Source organism: Accipiter gentilis, chromosome 24, assembly GCF_929443795.1.
Source record: "Accipiter gentilis chromosome 24, bAccGen1.1, whole genome shotgun sequence".
Classification (NCBI taxonomy): domain Eukaryota; kingdom Metazoa; phylum Chordata; class Aves; order Accipitriformes; family Accipitridae; genus Astur; species Astur gentilis.
In genome coordinates, this window is record NC_064903.1 from 23,062,454 (window position 1) to 23,080,290 (window position 17,837).

Below are 17,837 nucleotides of genomic sequence, written 5' to 3' on the forward strand. Positions count from 1 at the left end.
TTCCCCGGTGCTAGCTGACAGAGCCGGCTGAGGGAAGGCCAGGGAAAGAAGCGGAAAGCACAGCCCCTCAGCCTGAGGCGGCCATAACCCGCCCTGAGGCGACCAACCGCCACCGCGCTCCCGCCCCGGTCCCGTGACCGGAAGGCGGTGGCGGCGCCGCGCGTACGCCCCGCCCCGCCCCGGCGCGGCTGCGTATAGCGTGGCGGGGTGGCCGGAAGCCGGAAGTGGCGGTAGTACCGGGTGAGGGGACGAGCGCCGGCCGCACCGTTCTCCGTCCCCTCCCCGGGCTCGGCCTGAGCCAGCGCCGCGGAGCCGCCCGCCGCCGCCGCCATGTCCAACATGGAGAGTATCCTCGGGGCGTGGGTCTCGTCCTTGTGGCCCTGCGTGAAGCGGTGCGGCCTGGGTTGGGCTGGGGGCGAGGGCCCGGCCCGGCCTGGGTTCGGTGGGGGCCGGGTCGAGGTGAGAGCCGGTCTGGCTCTGGGGCGGGGGTGGGATGCGAGGCCTCTCCGCCCGGGGTGAGGGGGGAGGAGGAAGGGAGTCCCTTCCCTGACCGCGGGGGTCGGTGGGGGACAGGGGCCTGGCTCCTGAGGGAGGAGGAGGAGGAGGGTGGGAATGATGGGCGTGACAGGGACAGGAGCTGTGCTTTCATAAACCGGGGGGGTTGTCCTCTCTGCGTGGATGGAGAAGAAAATGGGAAATTCGGTTTCACTTTCCAAGGCAAGATCAGCTAATCTTAGCTGGGGGGGTGGAAGGCTGTGGTGCACGGAGGGACAGCCCAGCCCCTGGGGCAGAAAAAGCAATTTACAGCGTAGAGCAGTGCAAAGTGTGCGCCGCGGACATCTGACATGCCATACATCCAGCGCTCTGTACGGACTGGAATGATGTCAGCCAGGCTGACTCGTCAGCCGTCCCCCCAAACCGCAGCTGCTGTCAGCTGAAGAAACCCAGCTGTTTCCTGCTGTAGAAAAGAAGCTGCACGTGGGGAAAACCCTCGTGGGCACATTTAAACTTCCTTGCCGTATAAAACTATGGTAATGCACTGGGGCTAAAAAAGCCTTAAAGATTACAGAGATCTCGGTGTGGTTTAAATGAGCTGGCAGTGCTCGGCATTGCCAGTTGTTATGGCAGGGACCAGTGGGAGTGCTGGAGCAGGTGACTGTGAGTCACGGTTGATGGTGGAAGTCTGGTTTCACTCGGGTTATGGCACATTGAGAAAGGCATTTCAAGGGAGGAGCGAGTAAGTGCTCGTCATGGGCTGGGAGGGCTGTGGAGGTGGCGGGGCGAGCTATTGGAATGTCAAAGGTAAATGTCCCAAGTGAGTAACTGAGGAAGTTATTTCAGAATAAAGTGCTCTGAAATGCTGTTTCAGTGCAATGGCTGTAAATAGGTGATGTCATGTTTTACCTGGTTGGTCTGGTCTCTGACCTGAAGTGTACTGTTCAATGAACAACTTAAAGGTGTTTTCCTGTTTGGTAAATTACCTAATCTGTGGCTCAGTGCAGTACGCTTACTGCTGCTGAAAGAGATGGTGGCCTAGGCTTTAAAGCAAAGAAATGTAAACACAAGCAGCAATTCTAGCATTACTGGTAGCTGCCTTACTAGATGTCCTAGGTGTATAGGCACAGCTGTTGCCTTTTTGTAGCCTGCTTGTGATGTTTATAGAATAGGATAACAAATGTGTCAGCAGACTTCCTGATGTCTTCAGATTGCTGTCAGAGCTCTAAGATGCATGGCTGGGCTTTAGAGGAAAAAAAAAAAAACAAACCCAAACAGTTCTGGAATAATTTATATACTTGAAATATTAAAGAAGCCTCAAGTACCTTATAATGTTTAGCTTTATGTGCTTCCACTTAACTGTTAAGCATCTTAGTACTTGCTGCATCTTCCTCTTGGGATATCAGAAGGTGGCATGAAAGAAGCCTATAAAGCTTTGTACTTCCATTTTGTTTGAGAAAGACTGATACTATTATTTGGAAGCTTTCATCAACAGTATTTTAAGAGTATGGGGTTTTAATTGTTATTTTTACAGCACATACTTTGTCAGTAACAGTTTAATGCAGTCATTCTAAGTCACTATGAAGGCTTGTTCTACGGTTGTCTTAGAGCTTCCAGCTTAAGCAGGACTTGAGCTTTACAAAAAGAAAAATTTCTCTTGCTGACTTAAGTATTCTCTCCCCAAAAGTCAGATGACAGAGCTGTCAGGGACCCCAGAATTGTTCACATGACCCAGGGCTGGGAGACTGCTCATTAAAGGAGCTGCATGAGCAATTTAAACCTGAGATCATACTGTGGTTTGAAAGGGCAGCCCTGCCTCCTGGTTTGTACCTGGGCATGGTCAGCCAATCCAGTTTGCTAGTACACTGTTAATTTGGCTTGTTCCTCAGTGGCTTTTATTTTTGGGTGGGGAGGTTCCAGGCAGGCCAGCAAACTGCACTTCCATTTCACTGAGAGTCGAGGACTCTGGGTGTGTAAGTGAAAGTAGGCGGTAGAGCAAGACTTGCAGTTCCTCTTCAGGGATGTTTGGTTTGTTGTGTTAATCAGTCTGAAGTTGGTTTGATGTTAAATGGATCCAGTTTGGGATCTGAACTTACTTTTTATGGCCTTATATTTTAGAACTCAGATCGTAAGTGGCATTATAATTGTAAAGCAGCTTAGTAGGTCTCCTTATTGTGAAAATTTTAAGGGCTTACTTAAATAACATTTTCCAAGTTTTAATACCACTGATGGGGAAACACAGTATACGCTAGGTTTGGTAGCACGTCAAACAGGCGAGCAAAATGCTACAATGAAAGGATAGATCCTGTTCTTGAGCCCTTAACTTGCGCTGCAGAACACCTGTTTAATTTGAAGTTTGCTGCAAAGGAACTCAACAGGAACTCAAAAAAATGCGACAAAGAAGAAAAGGCTGAGAAAGCTAAAATTAAGAAGGTAAGCAGTGGCTCTGAAACAAGCTCTTTGGGTCTGTTGTTTACATATTGTAGCAGGAAGATTTCTGGTGGTTTTGCCATTTTCCTGGTATGCATGCTAATAATACCATGATAGATGCTTGTGACTTAAAATACATGACTGCAAATCTTCCTATACTTACTAATAAATGTGAGGGTACGTTCTTGTGTATCCTTTTGTACAGCTTGTGGCATTTGCTTCCCGAGAAGCTTGTCTTGTATGTATTTTGTTAGAGACTGTTGTTCTCAAAGTTAAAGATATTTAATCTTAATGTTTATCATCTTGTATTAAAAGAACTTATGAAGAGGAACTTGAAAATAGTTTTTGAGTCCTTGAAGTAGTAAAGAGACTAAATTAATTGGATTGTATTTTTGTCCATGAGGTACACCATACCAACTCTATCTTTTGGAGTCTTGATACTGAAAATGTTTTTAGGAATGAGAAAAGTATGTTTCTATAGTTCTACAAAACCTTCTGCTCGAAGTGCATGCTAAATACCTTCCTTGGGAAGAAGTTAGGGGTTCACATCATGAAGAAGTTTGGGAACTATTGGGGGAGGAGGGAGGGTTTTATTTTATCTTTTAATAGAAAAGATATTGTGATGAATTGATGCTTATTTAAAAAATGAAATAGGCTATTCGGAAATCATGTTTACAAGAGCAGGGAAGGTTAAAATGCTTTTTCTTTTTCCTTTTTTTTCTTTTCTTTTTTCAACAGGCAATTCAGAAGGGTAACATGGAAGTCGCACGAATACATGCAGAAAATGCAATCCGCCAGAAGAATCAAGCCATCAATTTCTTGCGCATGAGTGCCCGGGTAGATGCTGTAGCAGCAAGAGTTCAGACTGCAGTGACAATGGGCAAGGTAAATCTGTTTTCACAAATCTGTTGCAAGGATGAGACCTCTGATAGTCTTAGAAGTGACTTAATTCTATCTATAATGAGCTGAAAAGTTTCAGTTTTGGTTTCAGATGTAGCCAACAGTAAATCAGGTACTGGAATCCGCCCCCTCCCCCTGGCAACTGCTCTTTAAAAGTAGATTGCTATCCACAACGTTTTGTAGCTAGTAACTTCTGTGAGCTGTTATTACTCATGCTCGTAAGGATACAGTGTGTTTTACTGGTTACACTTAAGATTATTATGTATTTTGAAGGGGAGCAGTGTCTTTGCAAAAAGTCATGGTGTAGGACTTGTGATTCCAGAAATCTTTTTTAGCTCAGGTAGATTTTTTTAAGGTACGCTACTGTACTGCTCTTCAGCCAGAGAGTCTATTCTGCCACATGATCTGTATGCCAAATATATCCCTTAACACTTGACAGGTCTCGAGACACACAACAGTTAATGCCATATATACCTCGGTTCGTAGCAAATTTCAGCTTAGAATGCATATTTCGAGTGGTTGAGTTAATTTATAGAATTTTAAATGATAGGAGCTATAAAAAAGGTGTTCTAGATGGCAATCATGTGTACCCTACTATTTAATACTGTAGAAACTTTGTGGATAGACATAAGAGAGCTTGGTAAGAAACCGCTCATTTTTCTTTCTTTGTAATAATTTCCTTTACCTCATTCCAGGTAACGAAGTCGATGGCAGGGGTAGTTAAGTCTATGGATGCCACGCTCAAGAGCATGAACTTGGAAAAGGTAAATAGACTTACTTTTCTTGGAGCTGCACACCAAAAAAGCAGAAAGGGCAATGGACACAAGTTTTAAAAAGGGAAATTCCAATCGAGAGAAAAGGTTTTGCAGTGAGGTTGGTAGATCCTGGAACCTGGGCAGGGTCCTGACCAATGTGCTTGAACTGTGTTAGTTCAACTTCAGAGTTGATGCTGGGAGGTGAGGGGGAAAAGCTTCTGATCTCCAGAAGCTGCTTGCCCTTGTAGTGTGATTCTTTCTTTGCCAGTTGAGATATATTTCTTGTTCCATTATCTGCAGATCATTGATTTGATTCAATTTTTTTTTATAGATATCTGCACTAATGGATAAATTTGAGCATCAGTTTGAAACACTAGATGTTCAGACACAACAGATGGAAGACACAATGAGCAACACTACTACGCTAACAACACCACAAGTAAGAATAGAACATTTTTTTTTAAAAAGGATGATCTTAAATTATGTGTCTAAACTGTATGGAAATGTCTGATTCTCTTCTCTCTGCCTACTTTGAGACATAGCAGCAACTGAAGCCTTTTTACTTTTCCTTTGTGGTGCTTTGTGGTGAAGAGACTTTCAAATGACAGTCACAAGCACAGAGGATCCGTGTATATGTATATTAGTCTATTTCACTCTTATAGCTGGCTTTATTTTATATTATATGTTGAAAACTTTAATCCTCTTACTGAATAAGCAGTGTTTTGATGAGTTCTCAGTGAACTTCTGAACCAGAACACAGTGCAGCATTAATTATCAAAGCAGAATATGCTGTGAGAAAATCAATAGTTCTAACTCACTGATATTAACAAAAAGACATTAGTTGCCACCAAATTAGTAGTAGTATATGGAATGGAAAGGTTGTTAATTACCTACTTTCAATTTATGGGCATGTTTACTAAAATAAATCTTTTAAACAGTGCTTGACATAGTTAAGTATTCCTAGCACCTATCCCCTTGTGCTATTCCACAAGGCAAGGAGCTATTACAACAGAAGATTTGTCAGAGAGAGAAAGTTACTGGAGATAGTGCTTTGTGAATAAAATAAACCAACCAACCTAAAGCCAAATCCAATAAACCAAATCTATTTGGAGATGGGCTTTTTCCCCATGTTGTGCAAAGCAGTGTTTTAGTAGCTAATAGTCAACACTTGAAATATTCAAGTATATGTTTGGGGTTTTTTTACAGATCAGTTTTAATTCTTCAGAAGCATTATTTCAGAAGCTAGAGTTCAATTAATGGGATTATAACAGGCTGAGCACCTCTACTCGTTACTTTTGAGTTCATACAGGGCCCTCTGGTGGTTAAGTACAAAAATGTTCTGTAAAAGCCATTTACCTTTAAATCAGTTTTGTTAAAATAATTTCTGTTCTCTCAAGATTTAATAGAAAAGGCCGTCAGAAACTACAACATGCAACAATCAATTTTGTTTTCTTTACTCTAGAACCAAGTGGATATGCTTCTACAGGAAATGGCAGATGAAGCAGGGTAGGTAAAATTTTGAGTGACTATTTCTTGAATAAATCTTGTTTCCAATAACCCTTCCTGGTCAACTTGAAGGTCAGATACCCTTGTTTTATATGTGTGTCTCTTGGAAGCAGAGCAGAATCGCCATTTTCATTTCACCTGTGGACATTATTCTCATAATAGTTTAGTTGCCAGTATTTCATTCTGTTTTCACTCAAAGCTACTGTGAATGTCAGGATGCAGGGATGGTTGTGCACAAGCCTAAAATCATATGTCACTTGTCATGTCAGGGTAGCATTTTATTATTTACTTGGATTGGCTTTAGCATTAGCAGTCCTTGCCATGTTTCTGCACGCTTTTCCTTTTTTTTCTCTCTTACCACATTAAAACTTCCTGTAGTTCTGCTCTCACAAGCTAGACATTGCAGAACAGGTTTTCGTGATATATTTAAGCCTTTCGGAATATACTGAATTATTTCAGAGAATTTTACTTGCCTTCTTGGTGACGCATAAGTTGGAAGTGTCGCTCTGTTGGCTTGAGGATAAATACTTTTAACAAATTTTTTAGTAAAACTTTTTTTTTCATGAGTGAACTTTTGGTCATTCATACGTATGCCATGTCTGATACCTCTGTTAAACAGCAATCTTGTTCAGTCCTGATTAAGCAGAATTTGTTTAGCTATTGCTAATTATAATATATGACTTGTCTTCTTGGTAATGAGTCAAATTTACTGATCAAGTTGTCTAGCTGGAGTACAGCATTCATGGGATGCTGGTGTCCTCATGCTACCTCAGTATTCCCCTGCTTGTCAATTATTATGCTTCTTCCTTTAGCCATGTGTGCCTGACTTGGGTTTGGTTTTGTTTTGTTTTCTCCTATTAGTCTTGATCTGAACATGGAACTACCTCAAGGACAGACAGGTTCTGTTGGTACAAGTGTTGCCTCAGCAGAACAGGTAAACATTAGATTCAATTGAAATCGGTGTTTTCTAGAGAAAAGTGGTGTGAGAATTAATGCTTCGGTCGGTCAAAACAGACTTGATAAATTGTAATTAGATATAAGCTGTTCAAAAGAAATAGTGTGTAGTTAAAACAGTCTTGCAATCAAAATAATTTTAACAATACATTTGTCTGCTTGGTAAATCCAGAAAATTTAGCTGTTTGAGGTGTATTTTTGCATGGTTATTTCACAGAGTTCCAAACAGTTGGCTCTCCTACTTACTCCAAATTTAATGAATCCATCTATCTCCCATAGCATACACGAGGCCTTTGGGGTCTTGTTTTCCTTCCCTTTAACGAAAGGTCTTATGGGACTAGTGCAAAGAATCCCACATTTGCTCTAGATGAATGGCTTAGAATTTGTTGTGTATGAGCAGATCCTAATGTCAAGGTTGCACAAATCTTTTGGTGAGTTGCTTTTTCTTTTTTTTTTTTTTTTTTTTTAATATACTAGGGGAGTATATTTGAGGGAATGGAAAAAGTACAGTTTATTCCTGTCATCCCATCTTTGCAGAGAAGGCTTTAGGAAGCCTTATCTTAACTGACCAATCTTTGGGAAGCCCCAAGTATTCCCCATTCTTTGAGAAGTCCAGTTTCACCTTGTACTAGGCCCCCTAAACAGTTAGACCTACTGCTATCTCACTGTAGCAGTTCAGTTGGATACCAGCCTTGGTGAGCCAAGGCTGCACCCAAGTAAGGATGCAGTTCTGTAAGAGCTGACTTGCACTTGCAAAGATGATATATTAAGAAAAAACCAAACCAGCCCTATCTCTACTTGCCGTGTTCTTGAACTCCTTCCTGGGTATCCACTGCTGGAGATAAGATAGCTGTATGGACTCTGGTCTCACCTGGTACAGCCATTCTTGAGGTCTTAAGCAGATCTTGTTAAGACTTGCACATGAGATAATTTCATATCATCTGGACATGAGATTGCTTCACCATTGCAGAACTTTGCAAAAGTTAATTTTCATATTATTGACAGGTGGTTTCTTTGTGTTTTACAATTCTGCAGGATGAGCTGTCACAGAGACTGGCCCGCCTACGTGATCAAGTTTAAGTTAAACAAAGCTGCAGTTCTTTGTACATGCTTTCAGAATACCCTTTCTGTAACTAACCCTTCACTGCACTAGAAAGGTGTATACAGTATGGCTTAGGTGTTTGAATATTTGTAATATAGGGTACTTCACTCCTAGCTTGCTACTCTTTCTAAAATACATTAAGTAACCCAAAAACTTCTGCTCTCTAATGTCTTTTTCTGTACATTTTGAAGTTGATATATTTTTTGCAAGCTTTTTTCACAAAATCAAGTTGATATTCTAAGTCAGCTAGTAATGTTGGTACATTCTAGCTAAAAGAAAAGCGGAGTGTCATTGATATATATTTTAAATTATGAAGTGATTTTTTTTAAATTATGCAAACCGTTTATGGTTGGAGAACTGATGTAGTCAGTTCAGATGATTGTTGCAGATAACTTTCTTACACAGCCAAACTCCTGGAACACACAAAATTGGGCAGTGTGGACTTCATGGAAAATATGCTTGTTAAAACAAAGTAGTGGACTTCAGTCTGAGTTTTTTAGTCTCTTAAAGCTAGGGTAATTGTGCTGAAATGAGGGGTTTAGTTCAAAAATGAGTTACCAAAAGCTGTTTTCATATAATTGGGAACTTGTACGGTGTCATCACTTTAGTACAGGAGGAATAAAAAATATTTTTCAACTTTTTGTCAGTTCTGTTGAATGTTGCAGCTTGCTCGTTGTTTAATGTCAAGTGCTGTAGCTTCTCCATTTTCCGTTCTTCTCGGTATCCTGGTGTGCAGCCAGTTATGCCACTCACAGCTCTATTCTACCAACATAACATCTAGTTCCTGTTAACAGGGGATTCACACTATCCATTTTTATAGATTCAAGCTGAGAAGCCTTACATGAAGTAACTGAAGCCTGCTTTTCTCCATGCCTTCTTAATCTGTCTTTGCTTTTAATCTAGTCACCTTTTATATGTAAGGACAAGTCTCGTGATTATATTCCACACTTCAGTGTTCTTCCATATATGAAAGACACAGAAGTGCTCTTCCTCGGGTTCAGATCTTCACAGTCCTCCTTTCATGAGTCAAGGTCCCAGCCCTGTCTTCTCTGGACACTCCCTTAGATCAGCTTTTCCTCCTCTGCACCTCACAGCGGGTGAGAAGTGGATGAGTAGCGTAGGCCAGCTCGGTCAAAGGGAGTTATGTTGGATTAAGAACAGCTGCTTTATTTTTTAAGGTATAATGTTGCTCTCTGCAGGTAAAATAACATGATTTGTAATATTGCAGTTGTATGGAGAAGCTAGTTTGTTTTAGTGATCCCTTTATATTTCTGCACAGTAAGAGAATTTACTGGCTGCTTTCAGTAGCTTCAAACTCTTGCTGCAGTTGTAAAGTAAAGAAATGGTTATAGAAGTCTGTAGCTGAGACTACTTGTGATGTGTTGTGATAAACAGTGATGTTAAAATTCTCTTTTGGACTTTTTGGGCTCATTTTTTTTGTTCTGTCTTTGTAGGGGTGAGGGAAGGTGTGAAGCACTAGACTTGGAATTAATTCTTAATTTGCTGGTGTTCAGGATCACGTGGGTTTTCCAGTGTTGGATATAAGAAAAAAACCAAACCACCTTTTTTAGTCAAGCAGGATTTTTTCAGTGAAAATGTGCAAAATGGTGAAACATTTCAGAGCAGTTTCAAACTCTATTTTGAATGTGTTACTCAAATCACTTTGAAGGTTTAGCAGGATATTACATACTGAAGTATTCAAAGCTACTGTAAAAATAAGGAAAATAAGATACACAAAACAACCTAAATTGTTGTGGAGTTGTCTCTCTCATACTGGCAGCCTAAACTAAACCAGTATGTTTAAAATGTGGTCTTTTCACTTGTTTATGTTTATTTTCAATGCAGCTTTCTTTTAAACACCTTGAATGTTCCTCCTGTAAGTAGGAGAAATGGGAAGATGTTTAAAAAACATGTACTCACAGCTGTGGTCTTGGTACAATCCTTTAAAATTATTAATAAAACATCTTGGGAAAGGGGCTATATACTACATGGTTGGGTTTTTTTTCTTCCCCCCCTAGCTCCTTCTGAATAATATAACAAATTGTATAATGGTATATCTATGCAACCAGGTTACCCACAACTGGTAACTGCTTGTGTGTGTGCCTTTGCCTTGCTGAACTTAATCCCATTTTTTTGATCCTCAGTTACTTCATATCATGATAGGATTGAAAACTTTCTGTTGTATAATAGATACGCATTTGAGTTTACTTTGTGGTTGCTTGTTGATGGACCTGTACCACAAAGCACTGAGGTTTTCAGTGTTTGATATTAGACAACTTCAGCTAGCTTGTCTGGCTTATTTTACTGTTAAAGATTATGCTGCTTTTAGACTGTTCCTGGCCATTCTTAAACTATTTGAGGGGGTAGACAGGGATTCTGAGATCCCATGTATTTGATTTTCTGAGTATGTTGCCTTGCTGTGAGCCTTGGGGCTTTGGAGGAATTTAAAAATAGAGAGAGATGAGACTGATTAGATTGCTGCAAGGTAAATTTTGAATAAGCTTATCTTACTGGCTATACACAGCCTGTTTCATAGTTCTGATCTTATCCCAGACTTGCTCACTTCAGTACCGGAATAGATTTCCAGTACCATTCTTTTCAAGGGATTTTTAACAAGTAAACATAAAGGCTTGATTGACTTCCGCTGTGGGACTATGGTGCAAAGAGTTAGGCAGGTTTATCTGACTTGCGGAAGAAATACATGTTTGAAACGAGGAGGTTTTGCCCTGCTGACTTCACTCTCAGAATTGCTGTGTATTTCAGCAGGGCCAGGATTTTGTATCGGTTACTTCTGTGCATAGATCTCCTGCCCTCTCCTGGGGAAAATGATTTCTTTTTCTCTTTAGAAGCACTTGTGTATGAGAGCTGGCATTCAGAAAGTTTTAACACTTATATTTTGAATGTATACGTTTTTCTCAAGTCTTTTGGAAATGCTTACAACTGAAAGTTACTCCTAGAGCAGTATTTGAGTTTCACGTCCTTCCTCCATTCAGGCTTTCCTCAAAACTTTTGCTCTTTTCCGAACAACTCTGGCTCCTCACTCCTACGTTGCTAGTGTTTCTTGTAAGTTGACTGTATGTGTTTGTAGAAGTTCATTTCATGTTAAATAAATTGTATGTGCTTTTATGTAACCTTATTACCAGATAATATTTCAGTATTTATGCTTATGAGCAGGCACATCTAAAGTGAAACATTGCTTGAAATGTTGCAAGATGGTTTTGCTCGACATTTTTTTCCTTGGTTACTAAAACTGCTCGTGTTTGGTAGTATTAGTCTTCATTCATTTGGATTGCAAAACTGAAAGCCATGAAGAGCTTCAGATGAAAGGAGAGGGAAGGGAAGGAAAGGAAGAACAAGAACTTTACTGTTCTTGATTGCAACGGGATGAAATGATCAAGTTGCCTTTGTGGAGATCCTCAGAGCCAAAATAGAGTGAAATTTTGTTAAATATAATCAGCAGTTGTGTACAGAAATAAATTCTGAAGCTGGTGACATTTATAGAGAATAATTTTTGGAGCTCTAGTAGAGTTCATTTTGAAAACTGCTTTACTTGTATGGGACAATTTGTAAATGTAACTGCAAGTGGTAAATAAAATTGTACAGACAACTTATTTCGGATGTGTTCCTAGGTTATATGGCTGCTTGCTGGTGGGGCTTAGTACATGGATAAACAAGCAGAAGTCATGGTGTCATCAGTATTTTCCTGTGAGAAGATAATCAGAAAATAAAATCTTTATGGACACAAGAAGAAAGTAAAGCGGGTACTATTCAGAAAGATTTGGGAGAACAGTTTAGGGGAGTAAGTATAACAACATAAAATACAATCTATTTAAAATTTTAGTTGTTTTTTTTTTTAATGTTTAGTCTGGTGTGGAGTGTATCCCTCATGCTTAAACATCTAAGAGGGTTTTCTGTCCTTGCCGTATATAAAAAGGGGGTCGTGTGGAAAACTGGCAGGAGATGGTGTGGTTTTGAGTTTGTCCTCCCAGAGCTAAAACCCTTCCATTTTTATTTTCCCCTTCTGCTGTTGTTTGGGAACCAGCAGAGGGAGCCTCAAGCTTTTTTTTTTGCATAGGTCCTACATAAATTCTTCCTTTTTGGAATTCTGAAAGAGGACTTTCACAGAGTGCTCACTAGCTGGTTTAAGGAACTCTGTCTCCTGTGGAACCTTTGGTTCTGAGCCGTGTCAAGTCTCGGAAGGACGTGCCTGTATCGGGACTTTGATCCTTGCCTAAAAGCTGCTCTGTTGCACAAAATACAACCTGGCATCGGCTAATTTATGTCAACACCTGGCCATCTTTGCTAAATGCACTTCAAAACAGTTTTCTGTGGTCTTTAGGCATTAATTTGGAACTTTGAGATCTGCTGTTACGAGTATGATAGTGAGTAACTTTGTGCTTAAGGCTTGTTTTAAATTGTTTAATTTTTAGTTAAGTCCTTTGGGGTTTCTTTAGCTGTTGTGTTGGTCTTATTTTTTGTCCTGTGATAATTATTCTATTTTATACAGAAGGAAACACACACTGTGTACTGGTGGGAAATGTATTTTAGTAGAAAATTTCATTTTCTTATTAGAAATATTGCCCACGTTGAGATTTGATTTGATGAAGTATTTACTTTGGCTTCAAGATTCTCTCTGTCTGTATAGTACATTGCATTTTTTTGCTTTAGCGTTAGCATTCATCTGCTGCAAGGGCCTGGTTTGGACTAACAGCAGCATACTGCTCAGTACTTTCTTTTTCATCAAACAATATTTTTTCAATGAAATCCCAAGAAGGGTCAGTGGCCTTACTTGTATCGGAAGCAGCTCTCTTCATTACCATTCAAATAAAGGAAAAGACCGATGTGAACAATCTGTAACTAATTTCAAGTGCCAATTGAGCCTTTTTAACTTGGGAGAAGATGCAGTAAGTGAGTCTTACAGGCTCTTGCTTGACCTTTACTACTCTTTATTAAGAAAGTCATGCTGAATCAGCTGTGATACACAGTTCAAGATAGAAAATCAATGGGCCATGGGATCCCAGCTCTTTCCAGTTCTTTGGAAAGTCTTCCAACGTCTTCCGACGGTGCTGGCTGCCGTGAGAAGCGGCCAGAACCAGACCATCTCGCAGCGGACAGGCTGCTTTCAAGCTCTCATCTAGACAAGGGTGATTTGGGAGAATAAAAGTACTTAAGTATCACATCTTTCTAATCTAAAGGATGGTTTGCTGTTGCGACAACTTGTGCGGATTGCTTAGGATATTCTAAACTTGTTAACTCTGAGTGAAACGATGTTTTTGCAGAAGTCTGAAGCAATAAATATTACATACCAGCTAATATGTGTATCTGACAAGATAATCAGCTTAATTTAATTTACCTACTATCTGATTCATAATTCTTTATTACAATCAGTTTCTGTCAAAATGAGCTGTCGGGGTAGTAAAACATTTTAAAACTTCCTTTAAAGACACTCAATATTTTTTGTATTTAATTTTTTAAGAATTATTTCTTTTTTCAATGATTGGTTTAACAGAATCCTGGAGTCTCCATGTAAGATATTTCATTTTGTTCTTATTGCAGTCAGGGCTTTGTTTCTCTTGCTGCAAAATGGGTTAATATTGGAACCATTAAGCTCTATTTCTGTTGCTGGTGATTTTTCAGTTCCAGGTACCAGTATGAAGCCCCAACATTTGACTTGAAATGCATAGGAGAAGCAGACAGTCCCATTCAGAGTGTTGTAAATTAGTTCCAGTCTCCAAGAGACTGCTGTAACTAATTGATATGACCTGGAAGTGGATAAAGTCCATAACAGTAAGATCAACTTTTCCTCTAGTAATTTGACAAATAGAACCTTTTTATTTTTTTTAAAGTCCTGCGTAGGCTACATTCCCCATTTGTTCTTTTGTGATGGGCGTTGTTTCCTCATTGAAGTGATAATGATTTTCCAGATTTCTGCTGATTTGTATAGCAGGTGCCTTAATTTATTAATGCCAGAAGAAGGGAGAGATTCAACAGCAACAACAAAAAGAGGATTCCTGGCAGCAACCGTATATCAAAGCCGTTCCTTATCCAGTTACGTTGCTGTAAGTATTTGACTACCGCATAAAAAGTTGGTATCGCTGTACAAAATGTATACTTCTAACAACCTCTTCTGCAGAGATAATTCTATTTATAGAGATTGCCACTAATAAATGTTGATACTTCTGCTATTATTACATTTAACAATGGCACTACTTTTTCATCCAAATATTTAAAAAACACACTGTACAGCAAAGGTTAATACTTACCAAACCCCGGGTTGTCTCGTGTATAGTGTGTTTAAAGTGGCAAATGTAGAATATCCTGGTTCTCTTTCAAACGTAAGGCTTTTGTTGAAGTTTTACAGTTTCAGTTAGCCTGTGGTTAGAGTATTAAATAGACCAGGTACTCCCAAGCTCTTCGTAAGGCTTTATAGCGAGGTTCGGGAAATCTGGATGTTTTCTCAGGATACTATTTACTGAACTGCACAAATATTCCTCCTCCTGCTCTATAAAAGACGTGCAGGAAGACCAGTGGTTTGCAGAGTCACTGGATCTCATTTATTTTATACAGCCAGACAGAAATCAGGAAATCTCGGTGTTTGTGTGGGCTTCGACTCTTGCAGAGTAAGTTAATGAATTGGGACCTGTGCAATGGTAGCTCTTGGAAACTCCGCATTTCACTGCCTAGTTAATTTTATAAGAATAATTCTAGGCAGTCACTGTAAGTAAATACATGCCGCTTTCTGTACGGGCAATGATTTGGGGAGTTTCTTTGTGCAACTCTGCTCCCAGCCCCTTCCAAGCCTGCATCCCACCCGTCTTTTCCCATCCCCGTGACCGACGAGTCTGTCGGGCTCTGCGATAGTCTCACCGTGAATATAAACTCACCAGCAGTGACTCAAGAGAGTCCAGTCTCCTATTTATTTGTGCCCTAGTGGGATGTGAACCTTGGTCTTCAAGGGTGAAAGGTTGAGGGATGTGTGTCTTGTTTACCTGTGCTTTTCAGATAATGTTTTCCTTTAATCTATTAAGCAGACACACCATTTTGTCCCATGGCATACAATGGGATCACTAACGATGCGCTTAATTACTACCAAACCACATATGAGTGACTGATGCGAGCAGACAAGAAGAGTCAAAGCCCCGTTTGTCAGCCAGGAGGAATTCAGCAAGGCTTCCCCCACCTCCAGTGTTTAATAGAAACATCTTTCCAAAAGAGCGCTGCAAAGTCTGCCTGATTTACAGACAACTTCAGGGATGGGATAAAGTCATGTTGGATGGCTTTCATATGAGCTCTGATGACTAAGGGGAAACTAGGTATTTAGAAGCAGGAATGAGGAGATCCCAAACTATCAATGGATTTGAAAATCCAAATTTGATTCTCTTGAAAGTTAGTTTAAAAAAAAACAACAACCAAAACAAAAAAAAAAACCCCAAACCCTATAGATGCACAGAGTTAATTCAACCATTGTAGCCACTGCTGCCTTTCAACACTTTGAGGCTTTTCTCGTTGCTGAAGCTATTACATTTAGACATTTGCATGTCATTGCATACCAAAGAAGACATTTGGACTTAATTTTTGGCACTGCTACAAAACTGTTGTATATGTTAATCAGCCAAGGTGTATGGCTCGGTACGTGCTATGCCGGCGCTGGTTCACAGACACAATAGGACGGAGAAGATACAGCAACACAGCTGCTAAACATATTTACCATCAAATAGTTAGTCACACTTCTGGAGTTTTAATTGAATTACCTTTGACAGTGAACAGCAAACCTGGTGGGTGATCTACTAAATTTAACTGATGAATGGGCTCCTTAAAATCAATTAGCATCTAGGGCTGTGAGCATGAACACATCCTGGTGTTCTGCAGGGACCGGAGCGGGATCAGAATGACAGCAGCAAATGTGAGACAAAGCGAAAGCATGCATCTCCTGCCGCTGCTGACCTCTGCTACCCACATGAAAGAAAAACAGGAGTCTAACAGGAGCTGAAAGAATCTGACAGTAAATCATTTAAGCTCTGTTTTGCAGAACTGATATAGGATGCTTCTAAACTGCTTGATTAATGCTGGGCAATATATTAAAAGCAAGATGCAGCAGAGCAAGGAGGCTACTGCCAAGTACCAGCTCTGCATCTGTGCTCCAAGTTGTAAGAAGTAACCATCTATTTGCTTTATTATTTTTCAGATGTTGAAGGTAGTAGGGTAGCCAAGAGGAATTAGCTATCTTCTTTTCTTTTGCTACAGTGATAGGGTCCTGTCTAGCCACAGAGAAGCCCTCAGTCTTTTGGATGGTTGTTTGTTATCTGAATAATCAACCGATGGCAAAATGCAGGCTGGAGGTTCCTCTGACCTTTGCCTCGTCGCAACCCGACTCCGTGCACCGTTCAGCTAGAGCATGTAATGAGGTACAGATGCGACAGATAGGATAATTAAATGCACACAAATATTTGAGGGACTTTCAGGTTGTGACCAACTGATGAAGGCAGCAAACTCTTGATTGGGGCTGCTGTCTTTGGGTTTGGGGGTGGGTGGGAAGAGGGGAGGAAAAGGAGTACGCAGCGCGTTAGCCTTCCTTCCTTTCACCCCCTTTTGCTGGATGACCAGATAAGCGCTTCCTCAGGAGTAAATCTGTGCAAACACTATTTATTTGGTTTGAATATTGACTTAAGTGAAGCCTCAGTTTGGACTATACCACATGTGAATTATTTTTTTTAATTGCTGAAATGAAAAGAAAATGTGTTGAGTTCAACGACGCTCATACAAAAACCAGTCCAACATCCCTTGCAGGCACTGCCGTGGGAGACTGTGATAAAAAACCTTGTTTTCTCTGGGGGGGGGGGTTCCTCCCCTGTATCCACCTTCCCAGGCTGGTGCCCTGGATGCCACCTTACGGGATGTTCCAAAGTCGATACAGGGCGCAGCGGGGCTTTGCTTTCCTTGCCTTCATAAGAGGATAGTGTGGAGAAGCTGGCACTGTGTCCTCAGCCAAATCTTCATCTACTCACCCCACATTTCCCATGGATGTGGGAGCCTGTCTAGCGTTCTTAGCTTTTTGCAGAGTTAAAGTCACCCCTTCCCTCAAGGTAGGCATCACCTTACAGCACCACCACATTGCTCTGGGAAAGGCCAAAGCTAACAGGTCTCACTTGATACTTACCAAGAGAGACTGTGGCTGTGCCGTCAGGAGAAGGCGGTTTTGGCTGAAGGTCATCTTGGGCAGTCCCAGGTCTGCATGTCAGGAATACATCTCACCCAAGGCTGAGGTTGCCGGGAACTGCAGCCTGGTATTAATGCCAGCTGGAAGGCTCCCATCGGCTCCCAACAGGCAAAAACTCATCTAAACCCCTGGAGTTGTGCAGCAAGAAGGTGCAGCCCTGTTGTCGCTGTGAATGAATGTGGGCATGGCCACCACGCCGATCTCGTACGGAGAAATAATTTCCAGAAGAGGCACTGGGGTGGGAAGCGATCTATCCTTACCTTGCACGGAGGGTCCAGTTCTCATAGAAGACATTTGACTGCGCTGTCCCACAGCTATGAGTGTCTCCTGAGTCTCCACAGGTGAGCTGAAAATCTCTTGTGAGACTCAGCACATCTTATACCTGGCTGTAATGTGGGGAGAAGAGCGTGGTGTTCGGGCCAGACCTGGAAAATCCTCAGCCAGGCAGATGAGAGGAGATGGGGCGAGCAACATCGAG

General features: G+C 41.0%; 1 protein-coding gene across 2 annotated transcripts; it reads left to right on the forward strand.

Annotated features, from left to right (window-relative positions):
• Positions 1-209: 209 nt before the first annotated feature.
• Positions 210-16,660, forward strand: CHMP1B (charged multivesicular body protein 1B). 2 transcript variants are annotated; one of them, XM_049827734.1, is made up of 10 exons: positions 210-346; positions 2,831-2,928; positions 3,664-3,810; positions 4,521-4,589; positions 4,912-5,019; positions 6,043-6,086; positions 6,948-7,020; positions 8,076-11,941; positions 12,218-14,201; positions 16,387-16,654. In XM_049827734.1, the coding sequence occupies exons 1-8, from the start codon at positions 331-333 to the stop codon at positions 8,118-8,120; spliced, it is 600 nt and encodes a 199-aa protein (XP_049683691.1). In that variant the 5' UTR covers positions 210-330; the 3' UTR covers positions 8,121-11,941; positions 12,218-14,201; positions 16,387-16,654. The 2 variants fall into 2 exon arrangements, with proteins under 2 accessions (XP_049683691.1, XP_049683690.1); XM_049827733.1 differs by having other exon boundaries at positions 12,218-16,660.
• Positions 16,661-17,837: the final 1,177 nt, after the last annotated feature.